Here is a 24,736-nt window from a genome sequence, read left to right on the forward strand (position 1 = left end):
AACTGCTTACTTGTCATTTCACAATATTATATATATCACAGACAACACCAAATAGACAATCACACAACAGAGAGTGCTTGCTGATGCTTTGTAGCTTCCGTGTATGCTGTCACACGCTATGTCATCACACAACGCCAATAGGATTGTATTAGTTTCATCCATGCTTCAGACGCGTTACGCTAAGAGGCGTCCCCCATAGTGTCGTCATCAACGCAGTGCGAGTTCCCTCGAAAGGGAACACATTACAAGTAACACGTAATCAGATTGCTTTTTTCAAGTAACGAGTAAACTCATTACTTTTAAATTTACAACAAAATATAAGTAATGCACGTTACTTTGTTTTCCCATTTATTGACTGACAGCTCTCCTGTCCCGATGTGAGAAATCGCCACGTTGTTTGAATAGCAAATGCATTTGCGCTCATTTGTGCAATTGTGCTCAATTGTTTTATTTTCAGTATTCATTTGAATTGATTTCAAGTTTGAGAAAACGTCATTTAAAAAAGTTAGTTATTTAGCTTTCTTTCTTTCTTTTTTTCTTTTTTTTTGTGTAAACTTATTTCAGTCGATTTATTTAACTTGTTTAAGTTTACATAATATTTACATATATTTATATATATTTTTCTATTTTAATAATAATTATATGTAAAAAAAAATCTGCTTAATTTAAATTTCTGAAAATACTGAAAATAACTTTAATAGTTTTAGCTTTACTTTACAATTACACAGTTCCAGATCCGTAATGGAAAAATAGGGTAATGCTCTTGTCATGCCGGTGTGGGCATTTTTGTTTTATTTGGTGAACATGACATAATCGGCAAACAATGGTAACAACACAATCCAGCCTTTATGACTTAACTTTTGTATATAACGGGCCTGAATCATGGAAGATTTTTTTTTTTATTAACGCATACTGGCCAGTGAACAATCTCACAAATATTTAAATATTTTCACAAATGTTCCATTACTTTTGTTTAAAGCATAAAAGCACAAAACTTATCAGGGAGAGAACTATTAAATATGCTAGTTAAACTTATGAAAAATAACATAAATGTTGCATGAAATGTATAGCTAATTTTAACGCATTTCTCTTGTCACTTCAAAACTGAGATTATTTCGATAATTTGACATTCATCTGTTTATTGAAAGGGGTTGAAAAGTAAGTGGCATTAATAAGAGCATTAATAAAAATGCATTATTATAATTTAACTCATGCATTTAGATGCTTTTATCCAAAGCGTCTTACAATAGAGAATATTTGGAATATACAATTGCAGGTTTATTAGACAACTAGATTAGGAAACAAGCCAGAGAAGCGGAGAAATGCGTAGAAGAGATTTTTTTCTTAACTTTAAAGTTGATCTTCCAGTCCTATTTGTGGAAAGTAAAGTGTAATTTAGACTGTAACATTAAATATTTTTTAGCTAAACACTTCATGCACTGTCATTTAAATGGTTTTGACTGGGATCAGCACATCAAAATATCAGCTTGCATTTAGATTGAGTCTTGAATGCAGTTAACACTAGCAAAATGCCCATATAGATAAGAAAATATCTGGCACACACACACACACTGGCCCTCTGGGTATCTCCGAATGAGAAAAGATTTCCGTTAAAGCTACATTTGTGAGTTAGGCACACTTTCTGTAGAAATTGCACAGTAGTTTATAACCTCTTGGCAGGGATTCCACCCAGATTGTCATTTAAGTGACATGGAAATACTCTGTAATGGTAAAATGGAGAGAGGTTGATGTGATAATTGCAAACAGGTGGCTGATTGACCAGAAAGTAGTGGTTGTTGATGTTGTATGTCAGTTATAATGGCATTTTTAGTGGCATCTTCAGGCTGCTGTTCAGACAGATATACAAAAGGACATATCTGCAGATTTAATCTGTTAAACATAATTTCCAACCTTTCTTTCTGCTAGAACTGGAAGTGAAAGTGTTTCAAGCCTGCAGTTGATAATTAGTGCTACATCAGTCAATAAATCTGGCTTTCTGACATTTTCACCTGAGGTGAAACATGCTTTTTGTGTTTACTCATCTGTTACGTAACTGAGTTGTCCCTGAATAGCTTCTGGTCCCAAGATCTGGTTTGCATCTTCATGCCTCTTGACTGTCTTAGTATCTTCTATCCTTGCTGGAAAAAACTCCCCATCTCAAACCAGACTAAGCTGTTAGGCTGATCTTAGATGGTCTTGCAGCCTGGCCATGGCTGGTTTAGTAGGCTGGTTTTAGAGGGGTTTTGGCCACTTCTTTAGATGGTCAGGATGCTGACCAACCAGCTGAACCCAGCTGATCACCAGCTTTGCCAGGCTGAGAGACCAACTTGACCATCTTAAACCAGCTACATTCACCCTTAACCAGCTAAGACCGGCCAGACCAGTTTGTTTATCATGCATGGCTATCAACTGAAACATGTTTGGGTAGTTGGATTTTAAAGTCCCGTGTTCAATATTCATTCAATATTCATGTGCTAAAAATAAAATAAAAACAGTAATATTGTGAAATATTATAGTTTTATATTGTAATTTATTATATGTAATTTATTTCTGTGATCAAAGCTGAATTTTCAGCATCATTACTCCAGTCTTCAGTATCTAATATGCTGATTTGCTGCTCGAGAAACTATTATTATTATTATCATCAGTGATGAAAACAGTTGTGCCACTTAAAATGTGATGCATTTTATTCAGGACTCTAGATGAATAGAAAGTTAAAAAGAGCAGCATTTATTGAAAATATAAATAATTTGTTATATCGTTAGCCTCATAGCATAATTGCACAAGTCATTTTTTGGCCAAATTGTGAAATCTGACTAACTTTACTGTCCTACCACTGCTGCAAAACTTGTCTTGTTTTCCAAAAACATTGAAATATGACTTAGGCAATTATGCTATGAGGCTAATGATATTATAAATGTCTTTACCGTCACTTTTGATCAATTTAATGCATCCTTACGGAATATGAATTTCTTTCCAAAAACTTTTAAAGGGCAGTATGCATTCTTGAGTTGATGTTTTGTTATCTAATGCAATGTCAGTCAGATGTTTTTAACTGTGACTCACATAGTTACTGTTTTTTAGTCCATCCTCTTTATGTTTCTGTGCGTACAGCATCTCCGTAGCGCACTTGGATTAAAATTGTAGAATTATTAAATATTCTCTTTGCTTTTATGTCTCTGTAGAATCTTACACCACACTTGAACTTGTACGTATAGGCGTATGTTCTCGCTCCAGGGAGAAGAGAGTATGGGTAATATATGCTGAGTGTGTAGGCATCTCAACACCTCAAAGCAGTAGGAGGGAAGAACAGGAGGGGAAAGAGAGAGAGAGAGAGAACGTGTATGAGTTCGTGAAAAGGCTATTTAAGGGCAGTCCTTGCAATTCACAGCGCTCTGACTGAAGTCTCTCATATTAAAGAGGTGTAGTGCTTTCATCCTCTCTCTCTCTCTCTCCTTCTCACACACTTCAGCCCAGAGGCTCGGCGGGCAGAGGGGTGTGTGGAATACATCACAGACGCTCTCAGATCTTCCAGCACGTGGAGACACGGAGACAGACGGAAGCTGGAGGTCTCGCATCTCGTCGCCAGGTTTGACTCGCGTCTTCTGCACCTCATTTACTCAGTGGACGCTTGATTCATCACCACAGGTATCTTTATCCTCTTCATCTGACTTAGCTTATGGATGCAGTGCTTTAGTCTTTTTTTGGATGTTGAGCTTTTTTTAACTTTCCATTCACTCTGCTACTGACCAAGAAGAGAATTTCTCTTTCCTTGCTCAGGAGATTGTTGAGTTCTTAATTAAGCCTCTTTTTGTCAACTTTGTCTCTCGTTGTTTCTCGTGAATATTCTTGTAAAATAGATTCAAATGAGTCAGCTGTTAGATTTCCATTCATATTGCAATAAACATACTGACTTTTGACTGTAGACATTGATTTCTTGACATGTCAAGAGACATTAAGATCTCCGAAACTAAGTGGTTGAGCAAACGGAGTCTCCTGCTTCTCTTATTATCTCATTACTGTCTTGGAGAAACAGTTGAGATATTAAAGCGATCTCATTTTTATTTTATTTCCATATGTGTTGGAACCTAAAGCAAAATTGTATTTCTCAGAGGAGATTCAGTTGCTCTGTCTCAGATGTTTCTTCTAAAAATCCCAGTAAAAATAGATAGAAATGAGTCAGCTGTTATCATGCAGGGTTCATATTGAGAAACATACTGACTTTTGGTCGCAGATATTGATTTCTTGACAGGATTGAGCGCAGTATGAGACATTACGATTTTTAAAACTCCTTTTGCTCTCCATCTAATCCCATTACTGTCTTGGAGAAACCATTGAGGCATTAAAGAGATCTCATTTATATTTTCTTTCATGTTGTAACCTAAAGGTTTCTCAAAAGAGATTCAGTGGAGTTCTCGGTTATTTTGAAGTATCAACTTTGTCTCAGATGTTTCTCCTAAAAATCCCAGTAAAATATATCAAAATGAGTCAGCTGTTATCAAGACTGAGCGCAGTATGAGACGTTAAGATCTCTTCTAAAGCTTGGAAACACATGAGATTAATGGGTTCTTTTTCGGAGGAGACTCCTTTTGCTCTCCATTTAATCTCATTTGCTGTATAGGAGAAACAATTGAGACATTAAAGATACTTTTTTTAGAGGTTGTTTTTTCACAGCTGTGGAGATTCAGTTGTGTTCTGGTTATTTGAAGTATCAACATTGTCTCAGATGTTTCTCCTCAAATTCTTAAAAAAAAAAAAAAAGAAAATGAGACCCAAATGAGACAAATTTTATAGACAGTAGAAGAGCAGTGCTTTAAAATGAATGTGGATAGCATACATCATTTGCTAATTATGGAGTTCATTTGAGATTTATGACATTTTATTTAGGCAAATCTGAATATACTTTCCTGGTCCTATTGAGAATGTCTCACTAGTGCACATTATTTAAAAAAAAGATGTATGTATGCATGTATGTCTGTATATAAGGTATGAATTTTTTTTGTATGTATTTTTTTAATAATGTGCACTGCACCTGTTGGCATGAAACTGAAGTTGCAGTAGTATTTTTTCCTATTGTGACATATCCAAGTGAAACAGCTTCTCGAACGAGAAAAAAATTAGGGCGGGACTTGTTTTTGTCTATCAGGAATTGATTGGATGGTTGTGGTTTGCTATTGGTGGATCTCATGTGAGTGACAGGTTGCTCCGCCCTTGTGCCAGTAAACACGTCATCAGAGAAGAGATGTTGCTGCAAGAGGGAGGGGAAGATATTTTGATTACGAGAGCATATGAATTTGACAAAAATTATGTGCATGGATAAATCATTTATAATAAACTGCAATTCCAAGAATTGTCTATTTTGATTTCATAGTGACTTTAAAGCTACAATATGTAGCAATTTCGCCGCTAGGGGTCGCTAACCTCTTACAATAACGAAGGCTTAAGTTGATGACGCAGTGATAAGCGGAATGATGGGACTTGCTGTCATGCTGATGGATCTAATAATGTTTATGGATGAGTGAAAACATTCATGTTTTTTAACATGACTGTGGTATGAAGCAGGGCGTGATTGCTAATGAGAGACAGATATCAGCGCCACACGCGAGTCCCGCAGATATAAAGGAATAAGGACATTTAATTCTACCGAACTAACTTACCCGCAAGTGCTGAATAATACTCACACTGGTCAGTTTATTTGACGAATTAAACTTGTGAGGTAAGGCAGCGCTGTTTCATTTGGTCTAACGTTACACTATCATACAGCATTTGAGTGTGTTGAAAGTTATAATGCTATTCTATGTGTTAGTTTGTTTGCTATATTAGACTAGCAGTAAGCTAGATCAACATTAGAACGTTACACTATCATACTAAACTGTATTTGAGTGTGTTGAAAGTTATATTATCTGTGTTAGTTTGTCTGTATGAGACTAGCAATAAGCTAGATCAACTTCAGAATAACATACTGATCATATTCTAACATTTCATCATGTTGAGCTATATAACATTGATTAGTTTTATGTACATTTGCTCACCTGTCTAATAAAGTACACGCAAGAGCGGCGTCTCCGTCAAGTCGAATTTAGTCGCGGACGCGGAGCTCTCGGCATCTCGAAAACGCCACGCTGATATTGATCCTCGTTTTAGTTCTCCTTTTGTCCCAAAGTCTGCTCGCCATGGTCCATAATGTTTGAACGAAACAACAACAGCGTGAGCGTGCCGCTAGACGTTATGCACTACGCAGTTGTCCACGTCCGTTGCCATGGTCACTATGGCAGTATGAGCGGAAACCAGGGATAACGCAGATATTACGTCATTGACAGGTGACAAGTGAACAGGGATGGGCACTTTTTAAAATTTTGAATTTCTGAATTTACAAATTCTTGGAAACGTTTAGGATAATGCAAAGTACACAATTGAAAGAAATATATAACACTGTGCAAGTGGTTTTGGATATTTTGATAAATTCTTACATATTGTGACTTGACGAAGACTTGACGAAGACTTGACGAAGACTTGACGAAGACTTGACGAAGACTTGACGAAGACTTGACGAAGACTTGACGAAGACTTGACGAAGACTTGACGAAGACTTGACGAAGACTTGACGAAGACTTGACGAAGACTTGACGAAGACCACACAAGGGTAAACATACAACGTACATATGACAATGAACCAGCACAGGACTGCAAACACAGGGAGAATAAATAGGGAGAGCAAACAAAGCAGGTAACGAGGGAGGACAGGTGGGGCAAATTAATCAATAATTAGGGAACAAGTTGGGTGGGGTTAGACAATCGACAGGAGAGCTCATGGCACAAGGAAACACGACAAGCCATGTGCTCACACCAAACATGACAAAAAACACAAGCACATGGCCAGTAAAAGAAATTACAACCCATGTGCTCACACAAAAGGAGACATGAACACGCAGCCAATGAGAACACTCATAAGCCATGAAACAACATGAAAGCACACAGCTAGTGTAAAACACAAGCTGCGTGCTACACAGTACAAGATAAAACATGACATGTAAGCATGCGGCCGATGAAACCATGAATGGCGTGCTACACAGAACACAACAGATGCAGACAGGAGAGCGTACGGTCCGAGAACTCGAAACAGCACGCTCACACGACAAGACAGAGCGCACAAGAACGAGCGAAAGCTCACCCTGTGCGCACACAACAGAGGTCAAACACGCAGAGCATGAATGTCCAAATCCCGACTCAGAACCGAAACCAAACTAGACAGATGTGCCGGGATCCAAACACCACGACCCGCGCATGAAACAAGGCATACAGACAAGAGAGCGCATGGCTCGAGGACGCTCGAAGCCACGCGCCCACACAAAGACATGACAAAACAGGAGTGTCAGAGCTCTGTCACAGAACCAAGAAATACACTAGACAGAAGTGACAGAACCCTGACAGCTCTTGTCTTACTTTGATATCACCTGGCAAAAGGCACATACTATATTCATCTGTCAGTCTGTGCATTTCTGTATGACTTGAGTGCTCATGAAAATGACATTCTCCTACGGAAACAGGAGAATGATCTGTAGTGCAGTTGGGAAGAAGCTGTTGCTGTCAGTGTGTGTGTGTGTGTGTGTGTGTGTGTGTGTGTGTGTGTGTGTGTGTGTGCACGCGTGTCTGTGTTTAAGGGAAAGACCCCAGACATTGTGGTTTTTGAGGTTCAGAAATGGACAATTACTTTTTAATGTGTAGCTCTTGCTTTAACAAATCATCACTATAATAGCTCATGCTTAAAGATTTTGCAAAACTAGTGTGTAACTCATCCAGCACCATTTGTGAGCGATTCCTCAAATCAGTAAATATCGAGACAATCAGGACAATAAAATGGGCAAAATTTTTTTCCAAAACCTAGTGAGCTGTCTACATAGAGAGCATTTTAAAGCATTGTGCACTACCATCCTGAAGACCATTTCAAAAGTTAGGCAGCAACATTATGCTACCCTGTAATTTACTTGCTTTTATGCAATTTATAATGTATCATTGCATTCTCCTTTGCAGAGAAGAAAATCCCAGATTGCTCTGTAATAAATAAACCTTTTTCATCACTGAAAAGTGTCAACAAATAGTCAAGTTTTATGCTTATTCGAGTTCTGCATTGTAGCAACACACTACCGTCAGACTCTATTAAAATAAATTGTGAGTCAAGTGTCCCATGCCAAACTCTACATGAATGACACACAGACTGCCAACAGCATGTAGAGTGGTACTTTTAGGCTTTTAGAAAGTATTTGTCTCTGTAGGCACTCAACAGCTAATTGCATTTAAATTTAAACTATAATACATTTTTATTTAATTGCAAATGACATGCATGTGTCCAAAAGCATTACATTCATTTCACACTTAAGTATTAATTATTTCCATTATAAGTACTCTTAAAAGTATGCAGAAGTGTACTTTTTCACAAGGGACAGCAAAGGCAGCTCTCTAGGTTTTGGAACAGAGTCTTTATCATTTGTATGACACAGCACAAGCTTTTATATGAGGAAAATGCACCATTTTTGGAAAGCGTAATGTCACTCAGTGTCATCAAAAATGTCTCTTCAATGATAAATGATGTTTTGACTTCTACTGCACTAACAGAACGTGTGGCTTTTTTGTGGTATAGAAATAATCACTCAGCCTGATTAGGCAGAGTGAATTGTTGCAGTTCATGTGGATGTTCAGAAGCTCATGCTAAAAACCAGATGGTGTTTATTTTCACCCTAGCAGTTTTATCTGCAGGTTTATGGAAGTGCATCAGGTGAGCACAGTGGGACGTTTGAGGTGAGCATTCGAGGTTTAAGACCTGAGGAAAGAGTCAAGCCCCTGAAATGAAAGGTCATAAATTGTAAGAGGTCAGCGGCTGACAGGGTTTATGACGCCTCTGCTATGTGCTCTTCCTCCTTTGATGGTGTGGAAGGAATGATGGGAACAGAGAGAAAGTGAGAGTGGAAGGGGTCTGTCAGGACAGCTGGAGTGAGATCGGCCCTCGGCCTCAGGGCTTCACTTAAGTAAGAGAAAAAGAACATTGTTTGAGTGTGAAATTTGAGGTTTTATTTTGGTGGGCCAATCTGCCATTTATTTGATAGTAGCCATCTAGCCAATTCATTTAGTCCAGATTGCTTATGAATAGATTGTCAGAGTGTGAAGAATATAGAGAAATGAGAATGAATGTGTCATGCAGTGTTATATGAGTATTATTCATGTACTAATATATTAGTGTATTAATATTTTTTAATATATATTTTCAGTTTTCATATATATATATATATATATATATATATATATATATATATATATATATATATATATATAAATATATATCCTAGGTGTATAATGACATTCTTTCTTTCAGACTTCCAAGCTTTATAATGGCAGTCAATGGGTATATTGTTTTGAAAGTCCATCAAAGCGCATCCATCTATGATTAAAGTGCTCGACACAGCTCTGAGGAATTAATAAAGGCCTTCTGAAGTGAAGCGATGCATTCGTGTAAGAAAAATATCCAATATCCACGCCACTCCTACATCACGTCATACATCGTCGTCAAGTGTTACTCTTTTGAGTAACACTTAAATACTCTTAAATATGGTTATTTTACTTACATGAACGCATCGCTTCAGAAGGCCTTTATTAATCCCCCAGTGCCGTGTGGAGCACTTTTATTATGGATGGACTATAAAAATATATACCTATTGACATCCATTATAAAGCTTGGAAGAGCCAGGACATTTTTTTTATATAAGTCCGATTGTATTCGTCTGAAAGAAGAATGTCATATACACCTAGGATGACTTCAGGGTGAGTAAATCATGGGCTAATTTTCATTTTTGAGTGAACTATCCCTTTCATTTTTTTAAGGTAAGTTCATATTTGTAATTTGTATTTATATTTTATTCTATTTTAACTTTTAATCATTTTAACTATTTTCATTAATTAATCCTATATGATTCCTAAAGAGCAATATTTAAGGATCTGTATGATATGTTCAAAATGAATAATATACTAGCAGCACAGCTTACTGCCAAAGCGAAGATGTTTTAACTTTTTGCAATTCGATCAAATAAGTCAAGACAGAAGTGTTAATCTGGTTCATTTGTTATACGTTGCGTTGTGTTGTGTAATACAGTGGTCTGTGCAGTGTGCTCTGGTTGTATAATGCACATTTCGCAAAAGCAGTAGGTCATGTGGTTATTCCATACATGCTGAAACGTTACATACTTTCCACCGGATTTATGCTGCATTCAATGCAAGTTAGTGTGTTGTTCTGAACATTGAAGATGTCAACAAGTCTTTATTTTTGATGTTAGCATGCAAACTAAAGAAATCTAATCCTTGTCCAAGTGAAATTTTTCATTTTAGTCAAGTACATCCAGGTGTTGTTGAATAAAATGAACGTCAACGGTGATCTGGACCGGACAGCTGCGCAGCAAACCAGTTATACGGTGTGTTCTAGGGTCTGTGTTCCCATGAGTAATCTTTGATATAAGCGCCTACTTCCCATAAATCTCTGTGAGTCTAGACAGACAGGTCTGGGTTGCATGTGGACCTGTACTGCAGATGGCCTGGTGCTGATGGATCACTTCCAGGTTCTTTTGTTTTTTATGAGAATCACTCATTTGATTTGGTGAGCGGCCACTGAAGACGAGGGAATTCATGTCTGGTGTATCCGTTCCACCATGAAACTTCTCACTTACTTAAGGGAAAGTGTCACGTAGGGGCAGTTCTCTGATGGTATCCTCATCATGGTCAGTGTTCTGGAGGTGTTCAGCAGTTCAGTGAAATTGGAGATTTCTGGAGGTCGCCTTAATGAGGAAAGCATTGATTCGCAGGACAATAAAGTATCTTTCCATCCAAAATTATTCAGATATAACAGAGCTTGTCACATGCTACAGTATCACAGTTATCAGTTACGTATCAACCAATATCTTATATAATTATATATATGTTAGTTGTTATATAGTTATTTTATATATATGTTATATATATGTTTTCTTAGTTTTGCCTTTCAGAGTATGAAATGCATTATGGCTTTGGACAGCTTTTCTGAGTACAAAATGCATTAAAGTGTAACTGTATTTTGTCATGCATTTGGTGTCGCATAATTCATTCAGTCCACAAAATTTGTTACGCTTGGCAACCCATACAAAAGAGCTCAGCAGCAACCTCTCACTCCCATGAAGCACTGCAAATGAGTTGAGTCTCCCTTTACTCTCTAACTGTACATGTCGAAACTTAAAATATATCGTTTTATACTCTTAATCAGGCACTATAAGTCAACTATATAGTTTTATATTGCACATTTTACATTTATTTGATAACATAATTTATAAATAATGCTTCATGAGATGAGTTGTTCATTCACTCTTAAAGTATGACATTTTGAATTTAGGTTGCCCCTCCTGTGCATTTTATTTATTTTTTTGTAGTTTATTCACACTTAAATGGGTCATATAATGCCATTTTTGTACAAGCTAATATGATTCTTTAGGGTCTAAATTAAAAGTTTGTAATATACTTTAATTAAAAATTCTCATTAGTATTGTAAGAAAACATGCCGTAATGTACCCTGAGTGTAAACAGCCGCATTCATTGTGAAGCGTGCAGCAAGCGATTTGCAAAGATTAATATAAATCTTAATATAAAGGGTAATAAAACGTTACACTCACTTCTTCTTCTGGAGGTGCAGCAGGAACACGAATAGTTGGTACCGATCCGTTTTTCAGGAGCAGCTTCTTAGCAAAACCAGCTTTATACTGACCTCGTTTGTAAAGCAGTCTGGTGTGTGAAATGATTCGCGCAAACATGAAAGCATTGCTGTTGATCGTGGGGAATATTCCCTTCGAAAACAAACTCAGCCACTGCGTCTTCAGCGGTTCGGATTTAGGAACATCAAAATGACTGCTGTGTTCCTTCTTACACCCAAGAACAGAACACCACAATCGCTTAAGCCTAGTTCACACTACGTGATTTTAAAACGTCGGGCTGAACTGTGCGGTTCACACTACATGACTTGCTCTCTGTGAAATCAGGAGTGTTCAAGTTGTTGAGCTGTTCACACCACACGACACAACGTGATTGATCCGCAACAGGAGGTAACGCACTACACGAGTTGACAACAACTCTGTCACCCAACGATTCTATCTTGTCTACAAAGCAGGTTTAAAACTTGCCCCATTGAAGTCAACAGGGTGCACATTTTAAAAAGAGAATAACACGGTGTAGGCAACACCGATTTTTGTCGTTGTTCTCTGTACTGACAGCACTCCAAATGTACAAAAAAAATGAGCTCAATGTTAAAATTGACCGGAGTTCTCCTTTAAACTTTAACTGAATATCCTCTTACTACACAATAATATATATCACAATAAACAGAATTACAGTAAAAATATTTAGTTTACATTTCAACCTATAACATTTAGATAATGTAAAAATAACATTTTGCTCACCTGGCTGTTTGAGAGCGTTTGTAATTTCCGTCCACCTTTTCTTCTTCCGTGTTTCTTTGAAAACCGCGTATTTACCCGCGTATTTACCCGGTGACCTCAACCCATGCCTTGCTCTGATTGGCTGTAGCTCATGACATCAGTGAGGTTGAGTCGTGCGACAGCTCTGGATATCTAGCATGCTAGATATTTTTCTGGGCTCGGCGACGCGTCTGCGAGGCGTCTGCGAGCGTATTTGATGCGTTGTTGGCTCTTTCATACTAACAGATTGGCGAACGTTCATCGCCCGCTAATCCCCCGCGATTTGCACGCGATAACACCCTGACCTGTCGGCGAGCTCAACGATTTGCAAATCGGGCTTAAATCGGGCTTAAAATCATGTAGTGTGAACTAGGCTTTAGACGCCATTCTGCTCATAGACAGTGCTCCAGCGTATCAACAATGAACGCGCGGCCGCGGACTATGATTGACAGCTCGCTCACGAGCGAGGGCAGGTCTATATTGAAACGCTGCTGTCAATCAACAATCGTGGGAGGGGTGCCAGACGGTGTGACGTCACACGGTCGAACGGCTTGATTTGAGATGGGGGAAAACATATAAGATGATTTAAAAAAAAAAACACTGGATGGATTTTTATCATTTTATGATGGTTGTGTACAGGCACTGCCAACACACATTTCACTTTTTTTTCAAAAAGTTACCTCGAAAAAAGTTATAAAATGTTACATTTATTGCTATGAAAAAATCCACAAAAAATACCTTTTTAAATTTTTATATGAAATGTATATTTTCCAAAACACATTTTACTCTAAAACTGTGAGAAAATCAAATCCATAAATCTAAATAAGCTGTGATACAAATTTGAGGTTGATATCTCAAAAAAATGAGCTTTCGGTAAAAATTAGTTTGGCTGCAGTACCAAATGCATTTTTGTCCACAAACAATACAATTGTAACAATTTTTTTCAGGACCATTTCACCTTTTTGAATTATGTCCATGGTGTGTGTGTGTGTGTGTGTGTGTGTTGGTGTGTGTGTGTGTGTGTGTGTGTGTGTGTGTGTGTGTGTGTGTGTTCCAGTTGTACCATTTCAATGAAGTAAATAATTCTAAAAAACTAAACGTAAAATCCAGAGGAAAAACTTCTGGATTATAAGATGTTTTTATTTTAGATATAATAAAAGAATGACATTAATCACAACAATGCACTGATGCTTTACTTTCTAGAAAGTAATTAGTACACAGAAAAATTCTAAATCTGTTTCCTTCAGCAATCAAACCAGCATGTGGCATTGTGCTGGGTGTAGACATCAATCAAAGTCTTGTAATTGCCCACTGGCAGTGGACTAAACATGTTAGAGTGTTCACATATACAGCATGAGTCTGCGCTACACTTCTCCTGGAGTGTAGATTGATACATCCTGCTATAGGGTTACAGTGGATAGTTTATCTTTAAGCTCTAGACTTCCACCATAATTGTATATTTGTATATGGAATCTACTGAATGCTGAAAACGTTTGACGGCCGGAGCTTTTCTAGTCTAAACTCGTATGACACACACATGCACAGAGTCTTCGCTGTGGACCAGGCAAAACAGATGGCTGAATACACAGGCCAACATTCCTAGTCCCTGTTTTCCAGGTGGGAAAGTTCCCTTTCTTTTGCCAGTACAGGGAAAACTAATAAAGATACAGTAATTCTGGATTATAACTTAAAGCGCTGATTTGTGTTCCAGAAGGAGGATTTCCCTTTATAATATTCCTAAATACATAGCCTATTTGTTTCTAAGCGTATGCAGTTTTCTTTCTTTTTTTTTACTGAAGTGAAAAGTAGCAGTGGGGCAGTTTTTTTTAATAAGCATTATAGAATAATATGAGCAATTTTATATCAAGCTAATGGTAGTATAACGGTAGCAAGCTATATATTTGTATATACTGTATGTGCCTGTGTGCATATTATAAACAAAATTATAAACGCAACATTTGTTTTTGCCCCCATTTTTCATGAGCTGAACTAAAAAATCTAAGACTTTTTCTATGTACATAAAAGGCCTATTTTTCTCAAATATTGTTCACAAATCTGTCTAAATCTGTGTTAGTGAGCACTTCTCCTTTGCCGAGATAATCCATCCACCTCACAGGTGTGGCATATCAAGATGCTGATTAGACAGCAAGATTATTGCACAGGTGTGTCTTAGGCTGGCCACAATAAAAGGCCACTCTAAAATGTGCAGTTTTATCACACAGCACAATGCCACAGATGTCGCAACTTTTGAGGGAGCGTGCAATTGGCATGCTGACTGCAGGAATGTCCACCAGAGCTGTTGCCCGTAAATTGAATGTTCATTTCTCTACCATAAGCCGTCTCCATAGGCGTTTCAGAGAATTTGGCAGTATATCCAACCGGCCTCACAACCACAGACCACGTGTAACCACACCAGCCCAGGACCTCCACATCCAGCATCTTCACCTCCAAGATCGTCTGAGACCAGCCACCCGGACAGCTGCTGCAACAATCGGTTTGCATAACCAAAGAATTTCTGCACAAACTGTCAGAAACCATCTCAGGGAAGCTCATCTGCATGCTCGTCATCCTCATCGGGGTCTCGACCTGACTGCAGTTTGTCGTCGTAACCGACTTGAGTGGGCAAATGCTTACATTCGATGGCGTCTGGGACTTAGGAGAGGTGGTCTCTTCACGGATGAATCCCGGTTTTCACTGTACAGGGCAGATGGCAGACGTTGTGTATGGCGTTGTGTGGGTGAGCGGTTTGCTGATGTCAACATTGTGGATCGAGCGGCCCATGGTGGCGGTGGGGTTATGGTATGGGCAGGCGTATGTTATGAACAACGAGCACAGGTGCATTTTATTGATGGCATTTTGAATGCACAGAGATACTGTGACGAGATCCTGAGGCCCATTGTTGTGCAGGTATGGACAGGACCATCCTGGTGGTGGTGGAGAGGGTGGAGGTAATTGTTTGCGTTAGCGTCTGCAAACTCAAACATGTGTAAGTACTGATCATTTATACAGCAAGTATTAGGACATGATTGGATAGATGTGAAGGTAATAAGTGACGTAGTAATTGAGTCTTCCTGGCAGAACTTATGCTATAGCTTTCATTTCTTGCATGGCCAGCACATTCACCGGACATATCACCCATTGATCATGTTTGGGATGCTCTGGATCGGCGTATACTACAGCGTGTTCCAGGTCCTGCCAATATCCAGCAACTTCGCACAGCCATTGAAGAAGAGTGGACCAACATTCCACAAGCCACTATCAACAACCTGATCAACTCTATGCGAAGGAAATGTGTTGCTCTGCGTGAGGCAGATACTGACTGGTTTTTGGATTTTGATATGCCACACCTGTGAGGTGGATGGATTATCTCGGCAAAGGAGAAGTGCTCACTAACACAGATTTAGACAGATTTGTGAACAATATTTGTGAGAAATAGGCCTTTTGTGTACATAGAAAAAGTCTTAGATCTTTGAGTTTCGCTCATGAAAAATGGGGGCAAAAACAAAAGTGTTGCATTTATAATTTTGTTCAGTGTGTATATATATATATATATATATATATGCACACAAACACACACACACACACACACACACACATATATATATATATATATATATATACATATAACCTACCATACCTTGAAATAAAATTGCTCATATTAACTTTGCTCACATAACAAGCTATATATATATATATATATATATATATATATATATATATATATATACTGTATATACACACTGAACAAAATTATAAATGCAACACTTTTAAGACAATTTGTATAACTTTGATGAAAGGTTTTGAAATGCAAATATGCATTTTACGTGACTCATTTATGCCTATTTTGTATTAGCCAGTAAATGAATTGCTTTTTAAATGGAAAATAAATCTTTTGAACTATTTGGAAAGACCCACTACAATGGATTACATAATAGGCTGTAGTTTTCCGCTTGGTGTCAAGTTTTTTTTTAAATTGCTCTTTGGATACACTGAATAAATGATCTTGCAGAATCTCTGGAGCTTAACAGATTTGCGTGGTTCATACATCATACCGCCCAAACGTAGTCGCAAGTAACAAAGCATAAGTAAGTAGTGAGTTGTAGCCAGATTAGCATTAGCCACACAAGGTATTTTCCAGAAACTCTCACCAGATGTGAAATTCAAGCTCAGGTTTATATGTTCACATCCTGGGGTTTTACAGAATGTAGGAGGAAACGTATTAGATCTACACTGAATTCAAACCTTTGTTCCTGAACCTACCGTAGCGACCCAATCGCTGGCCTTTATTTTAACTTTATTGTGTGCATGGCTGTGTATACGATCTCATAAACTCGTATGCTGTGTTGTATATCCTTTGCATTAGTTTTAAGTATTTTGATCTGACCTTTAAGGGCTACAGGGTCACAAGGTCAGCTCTTGTTAGGGTTTGAAGGAATGTACAAAACCTGGGAGTGTAGAGTGGACACTTTAAAGTGCAATGATGAGGTGATGGTGGGTTCAGGGTCCTAACCCAAAGGTCACAGGTTGGAAGAATCATTAAACTGGAAGGTTTCCATGTCTTAACAGCTAGCAGGCTGCTCACAGCGAACTAACCATGCAGTTGGTTGATTGTAATTTACCTTATTTAAATCCATCCTAAATAGCAAGCAACTTAGGATACATACTCACAGTTTGAATTCACTCACTGATGATTAATCTAATGTGTTTTTGTGTTTTCTTTTAATAAGTACACTTCACAGAGGAATCCCTACTGTTAATCTCACTGGTTGGTCTCATGTAATGCAAACACCTGCATCTTTATGTAATATGCAAATGACATGCAATTTCAGTATTATAAACTTATTTATATGTATAATAGTAGAACACGTAATAATACTAGAACACTTCAACAAAAAGTCCTCTTTACATTTTGTTTCTCATTTTCTTAATCTCACGTGTTTGTTGCATCATACTCTAAATGCATCAGTCTGGCTGTACTTTCTGTCTGGTCATGAATAAACTTTTAATGTGTTTTAAAGGCTGTTAGCGCTCTGAGAATGTGATGACTATGGTTCTGAAATATTAGGTTACATGCAGTTTTATGAAGTTGGCAAAACGTTTATAAAAAACCTTAAAACGCTCAAAATATCACATGAAAGGGAGTCATAAAAGGATGGGATGACTCTTCTCATCCTAGCGACTGAATCTTCTGTTTTTAAGTTACTGTACAGTATATGTTGTAAATAGCTTGCACATGTCTATGTATGTATATGTATGTTTTCATATTAGAATGATTTTTGAAGGATCATGTGACACTGAAGACTGGAGTAATGATGCTGAAAATTCAGCTTTGATCATAGGAATACATTACATTTTAAAAATATATTACAATAGAAAAGTTATTTTAAGTTATTATAGTATTTCAAAGTGATTTTTTGATCAAACAGATATAGCCTTCGTGACAATAAAATATTTTTTAAACTACTTTTCAATGTTTCTGTATATATATTTATTTATTTACTTTAACATCAGTCATTTTATTTTGATTCTTTGATATAGAAAAGAATCAAACTTACTAACTCTAACCAAAATGATTGACAGGCAGAGAGCCTGACTCGGTTTACAGACTGTAGTTGTGTCACAGGTGCAGGTGTGAGATCACATGACACATATTTCACTGTGTTATACCAAAACAAGTCACTTACAGCACCTTTATATCAGAAATGTCATATCTATTAATGTGAATATTCAACATATCAGCCCTACTAGCGACAGGAAAGTGCGTCGATCGTTGAAATGAACCAAGTCTTGCCAAGTAACTTTTATTAACATAATTACAGGCCTGGACTCAAAGGATCTCATTAAAGTGTTCTCAAATTATGCACATGCAAAAAATGCACCTATTGTATGCATCTAACTTGAGGCACAAAGCTTATCATTGAACTGCTCAGTGAAAAAATGTATTTTGCAATCAGTTTGTAAGTGGCCCTCACACAGTAGAGACAGGAAGTCCCTCTCACTGCGGTCGTGTGTAGGTGTCTGATATCTCTTTTGAATCACGCTGGGGTCCCGCAGTCAAGTTTTCCTCTCCGACTCAAACACTCTCAGACATCTGAGACATGTGGAGGCTGTATGGACATCCAGAAGGAGATTCAGATGAGCGTTCCCACGCTGCGGAGGAGAGTTAGACTCTGGCCCCCATCCACCATCCACAAATTACACAGCTCCCATGTCCAGATATGAAGTCATCCAGGCTCAAGTGTGCAGACGGGAAACACAGATTTTATTAATATGCTCAAAGACTGTATTTTTAGGAATCTGGCAGAGTGTCTTAGAAAAAGAAAAAAACAAATTTATGATTCAGCAATAAGGGTATCGTGATGAACGATGGACCTCATAGTCTTGTAAGATACAGTGCCAATCAATTTTGTTCAATAACTGGTGCAGACTTTAAATAGACTTTTATTCAATACATGCATTGAATATATTGCCTATCAATATTTTCTTACAGATAAGTCACATTACCCCTCACATAATGCATGTTCAATTTGTTGAAACAAGAATTTAAAGATATAGTTCACCCAAATATGAAGATACGTACTAAGGAAAGTTTGAACACTGGTTATGTTGTAGTCAATGTATATTTTTTGCAAATATGTTTTTTGAAATTGAACTCTCTGGCCCACCAGAGGACCGGGACCAAGGGTTGGAGGGGGACGTCAGAGAGCATGGATGTTCGACAATCCTCCAGGGCGTCTAAGCTTGATTCGTGCCTGGGTACGGTGCATCTTGCCTGGGATGCAGTTTCAGAAAACCAGCCTGTCAATTCCTGGAGGTTGGAGGTTTCATTCTTCCAGAGCTCCACAGCGGTGGAAATTGAACTCTCTCGCCCACCAGAGTGAGCCTTTGTGGGCCTAAAGATGGACTAATGTGGCCCTGGAGATTAGTTCTCAAAGCCGCTAAAAAAAAGTCAAGATTTCCAGGCAGCGGGCCATTATTTAAATCATGCCCAGCATGGTGCATCTTGCCTGGGATGCAGTTTCAGAAAACTAGCCAGTCAATTTCTGGAGGTTTCATACTTCCAGAGCTCCACAGCGGTGGAAATTGAACTCTCTCACCCACCAGAGTGAGCCTTTGTGGGCCTTACGATGGACTAATGTGGCCCTGGAGCTTAGTTCTCAAAGCCGCTAAAATAAAGTCAAGACTTCCAGGCAGCGGGCCATTATTTAAGTCATGCCCAGCATGGTGCATCTTGCCTGGGATGCAGTTTCAGAAAACCAGCCGGTCAATTTCTGGAGGTTTCATACTTCCAGAGCTCCACAGTGGTGGAAAATGAAACTCTCTCGCCCACCAGAGTGAGCCTTTGTGGGCCTAAAGATGGACTAATGTGGCCCTGGAGCTTAGTTCTCAAAGCCGCTAAAAAAAAGTCAAGATTTCCAGGCAGCGGGACATTATTTAAATCATGCCCAGCACGGTGCATCTTGCCTGGGATGCAGTTTCAGAAAACTAGCCAGCCAATTTCTGGAGGTTTCATACTTCCAGAGCTCCACAGCGGTGGAAATTGAACTCTCTCACCCACCAGAGTGAGCCTTTGTGGGCCTTACGATGGACTAATGTGGCCCTGGAGCTTAGTTCTCAAAGCCGCAAAAATAAAGTCAAGACTTCCAGGCAGAGGGCCATTATTTAAGTCATGCCCAGCATGGTGCATCTTGCCTGGGATGCAGTTTCAGAAAACCAGCCGGTCAATTTCTGGAGGTTTCATACTTCCAGAGCTCCACAGCGGTGGAAATTGAACTCTCTCACCCACCAGAGTGAGCCTTTGTGGGCCTTACGATGGACTAATGTGGCCCTGGAGCTTAGTTCTCAAAGCCGCTAAAAAAAAGTCAAGACTTCCAGGCAGAGGGCCATTATTTAAGTCATGCCCAGCATGGTGTGTCTTGCCTGGGATGCAGTTTCAGAAAACCAGCCGGTCAATTTCTGGAGGTTTCATACTTCCAGAGCTCCACAGCGGTGGAAATTGAACTCACACCCACCAGAGAGAGCCTAAAGCGGAGCTCACGATGGTCTAATGTGGCTCTGCCTCAAGAACCACTTTGTCACCCAATCGCCAACACCCGACAGCCCATTTTCGGACAGTCTTTTACATGCGACTGCTCTTCAGAGGGCGTTCGAATCAAGGCAGCCTCCCTGGGCTGGAGGGGGATGTCAAAGAGTATGGGTGTTTGGCCAAATATGGCAATTTGGACTTAGTTGTTTTTCTGAGGAGGACATTCCTCCCGTCTTATTTAAGTCATCCCCGGGACAGTGCATCTTGCCTGGGATGCAGTTTCCGAAAACCAGCCGGTCAATTTCCAGCACTCCATAGTGGTGAAAATTGTACTCTCTTGCCCACTAGAGACTGTTGTGTTGTAGTCAATGTATGCTTTTTCCTGTGAAATTTTCCATTTTATTTTTGCGTTGTAAAATAAAACTTATAGCTGTAGTTTGCCTTTGCGAAATAATTTTGTCAGATAAATACCTTAACTAAGTTTAGTGTTTTGTTCTTCCCTTATATTTGATTTCATATTTACATTATATCTATCTATATCTATATATATATATATATCTATATATATATATATATATATATATATATATATATATATAATTACCATTTTGCAATCCATAGAAAAACATGGATCTTTACAATAACAGAATTGTCAAAGCTTAATTACTACAATTAATCATCCTTTATTGGGGACTGTTTGTGATTCTGTTGTTTGTTGTTGTCATTTTTATAAGTTTCTTTTTTTTTTAAATATGTCTATTTATTATTTGTTCTTTTAGTTTAACTTTTAGTTATTTTAGTAGTTAAATGAAATTAATAGAATGTTTCCTTGGAACCAAAATTAATATAACCAAAATTAAAAATATGAATTAAAAATATAATAGTATCTCAATTATACTAAAATGACACTGGTTGACGCTTCATATTTGATGGTGCTTTGAATGGGTTTTCTGCCTTTTCTATTCATTCTTGAAATCGTAATGTCATTTTACATTTTTTATAATATGTTTTGTGTCTTGTCTTTTTCAGAGACAGCACCACTTTGTCCAGACTCACCAGGCAGGCTTTCTTGCCAAGACAAGCATTCATTAGTGCAGAAACATGTGGTCAGGTCGCCTGACTTTCAGCTGTTTGGTTTTGGCCACCCTGATGACTCTAAATCACGCCGGCCTTGTAAAGAAGATGATCAGGCACCGACGGGAAGCTCTGACGATTCCCGGCATACACAACGTAACCCTTCCAAACTCTTCCCAACCGGTCATTTTCAATCACGTTTACAACATCAAAGTCCCGGGTAGCTCTCTGTGTGTGGATCTAGACTCTCCTGGTGGTGGTTCGGATCTCGAGCAGAAGGATGCACCATCTGGCTCAGACCAGATGGTAACAGACCAGACATTGGACGGCAGTAATCAGATTGTCTTCACCCATCGCATCAACATCCCCAAGCAGGCCTGTGGCTGTACAGGTGGACTGCCGGATCTGAAGGAGCTCCTGAGTCGATTGGAGATGTTGGAGGGTGAGGTGTCCACACTCAGAGAGCAATGCGGCACAGAGCCGATCTGCTGCAGCTCAGAGGTCTCAGGTACAGGACACATTCAGATTAACTTCTTTATTGAGGGTCGAAAGTTTCACAGTGTTAACTGGCAGTCAGATTTTAAAGGTGTTTTGTTTTTAATGTTAAATGCTTTCTCTTATTCATAGGATCATAATGCAGGGACAAATATATGCCATTCATACTCTGATTCCTTCAAAAAGTATAAACACGATGCGTCCCATTTAAAAGATCGATCTTTTTGAGCATCCTGACCCCGATATAGCAAAATTGTCTCAACCAATGGTGTAAATTTGAGTATGGGCTGTTTAATGAAAGAGGTGGGAAGTGTTTGCAAAACCAGTTTGAAAATAGTTCTCATTTTTGCAATTTTATTTAACCTCAGAGACAGAATTAATATGAATCATAAAGAAAACATTGATTGATTTATTTTAACCTCAAAGACAGAATTGATCATGAAGAATTTTTTTTTTTTTATCCTCATTTACAGAATTAATTAAACTCTAAAAAATATAAATCATAAAAAAATGATTTATTTATTTATTAAACCTCATGAACATAATTCATATAAATCCTATAGAAAACATTTATTTACTATCCTTATTTACAGAATTAATTTTAATCATAAAATAATTGTTTGTTTGTTTGTTTGCATAGAGAATAAATAAATAAATAATCAGTAATCTATAAAGTCACTAAGTCTTCATGTGGCGTAATCATGTAACTCTTTGCAATATACTTTGGCAAACCTGTACAGCTTCTAAATAGGAGGTCATGGCGCTTTTAAAGTGCATTAATGTACACATGCCTCTTCCTTAGCAAATACTATTTGGCAATGATATTTCCATAATTGAAAATTGCATATACGTATTATGTATGTAGCTCAACCAGCACAGCATGGCGCCAGCAACGCCAAGGTCATGGGTTCCATTCACAGGGAATGTGTGAACTGATCAAATGTATACCTTGATGGATACAAGCATCTGCCAAATGCATAAATGTAAATACACGTATCTCCTGATTCTTTAGGTGCTGTAGGAACGAAGCCCTACTGCAGCGGTCGTGGAAACTACAGCACTGAAACCTGCAGCTGTGTCTGTGCTCCCGGATGGAAGGGCCCCAACTGTACCGTTCCCGTCTGTCCCGGAGACTGCAGCGACCAGGGCCGCTGCGTTGACGGGAAGTGTGAGTGTTTCGAAGGCTTCACGGGTGAGGACTGCAGCTTGGAAACCTGTCTCGTCGACTGCGGCGAGAACGGGCGTTGCGTTGATGGAGCGTGTGTCTGCGATGAAGGCTTCTCTGGGGAAGATTGCACAGAGTCGGATTGCCTCAACAACTGTTTGGGACGCGGCCGATGCGTTGATAGTGAGTGCGTCTGCGACGAACCCTGGACTGGCTTCGACTGCTCCGAGCTCATCTGCCCGAATGACTGCTACGACCGCGGACGATGCGACAACGGGACCTGTTACTGTGATAAAGGCTTCACCGGAGAAGACTGTGGGACAATCTCTTGTCTGAACGACTGCTCAGGACGAGGTTTCTGCATTGATGGCCGCTGTGTATGTGACGCCGGGTACTCAGGCGAGGACTGTTCCAGCTTAACCTGTCCGAACAACTGCAACGAAAGAGGACGCTGCTTTAACGGAGTGTGTATTTGCGACATGGGCTTCCTCGGAGAGGACTGCGGGAAGCTCTCATGCCCGGACAACTGCAACAACCGAGGTCGCTGCATAAACGGTCAGTGCGAATGCGACGTTGGCTTCCAAGGCCTCGATTGCTCAGAGGTCAGCTGCCCTAATAACTGCAATGATCGTGGGCGTTGCGTTAACGGGCAGTGTGTTTGCGATGAGGGTTTTGGCGGCGAGGACTGCAGCATCAAAAGCTGCCCGTCGGACTGCTACGGTCGAGGCCAGTGCGTGGACGGGAAGTGCGTTTGCTTTGCAAACTTCGCAGGCGAAGACTGCAGTGAATTGAGCTGCCCGAGCAACTGCCTGAACCGTGGACGCTGCGCCGCAGGGCAGTGCGTTTGCGACGAAGGCTTCACCGGAGAGGACTGCGCTCAAAAGAAGTGTCCCAATGACTGCCTCGGCCGTGGACGCTGCGTGGACGGCCAGTGTGTTTGCCAGGAGGGTTTTGAGGGTCAGGACTGCTCCGTTCCCACCTGTCCTGGAAACTGCAACAACCGCGGGCGCTGCGTCAACGGGAAATGTGTGTGCGACGAGGGATTCGTTGGAGATGCCTGTGGAGAAAGAAGCTGTCCGAACGAATGCAAGGGAGTGGGCCAATGTGTGGACGGCCTCTGCGTTTGTGACGAAGGCTACATTGGCGAGGATTGCTCAGAAGGTGATATTCTGTTTTGTTTTTAATTTGCATTCATTTTTATTATTGTTTTAAAGTTTAGTATTTTATTTAAAAAATATATATGTCTATTGTTTTGAAATAAAATTAAAATTAAAACCATTAAAAAGCATTTGTTGAAATAAAATAAATGTTAACTGGAATAAAATAAAATGTTTTTGCTTAATGCTTAAACTTTTTATTTAAACTAGTTGCTAAGGCAATGTTTAAAAATTTTCACATTGTCTTTCACAATATTAATATTTTTACTGTATTTTTTAGAGATGCACCGTCCGATACCAGTTCCGATACCTTCATTTTTTTTATATTTTAAAATATTGG

The 24,736-nt window shown here is 39.0% G+C and overlaps 1 protein-coding gene across 1 annotated transcript in view; it reads left to right on the plus strand.

The window, feature by feature from the left end:
* The first annotated feature begins 3,420 nt into the window (after positions 1 to 3,420).
* tnca (tenascin Ca) overlaps positions 3,421 to 24,736 on the plus strand; it is a 57,416-nt gene continuing 36,100 nt past the window's right edge. The window contains exons 1-3 of the mRNA XM_084415061.1: positions 3,421 to 3,648; positions 21,535 to 22,087; positions 23,087 to 24,400. Coding sequence (XP_084271187.1) covers positions 21,607 to 22,087; positions 23,087 to 24,400 — 1,795 coding nt within the window. The 5' untranslated portion in view covers positions 3,421 to 3,648; positions 21,535 to 21,606. The remainder of the gene's footprint in view (positions 3,649 to 21,534; positions 22,088 to 23,086; positions 24,401 to 24,736) is intronic.

Source organism: Rutilus rutilus (genome assembly GCF_951802725.1).
Source record: "Rutilus rutilus genome assembly, chromosome: 7".
Classification (NCBI taxonomy): domain Eukaryota; kingdom Metazoa; phylum Chordata; class Actinopteri; order Cypriniformes; family Leuciscidae; genus Rutilus; species Rutilus rutilus.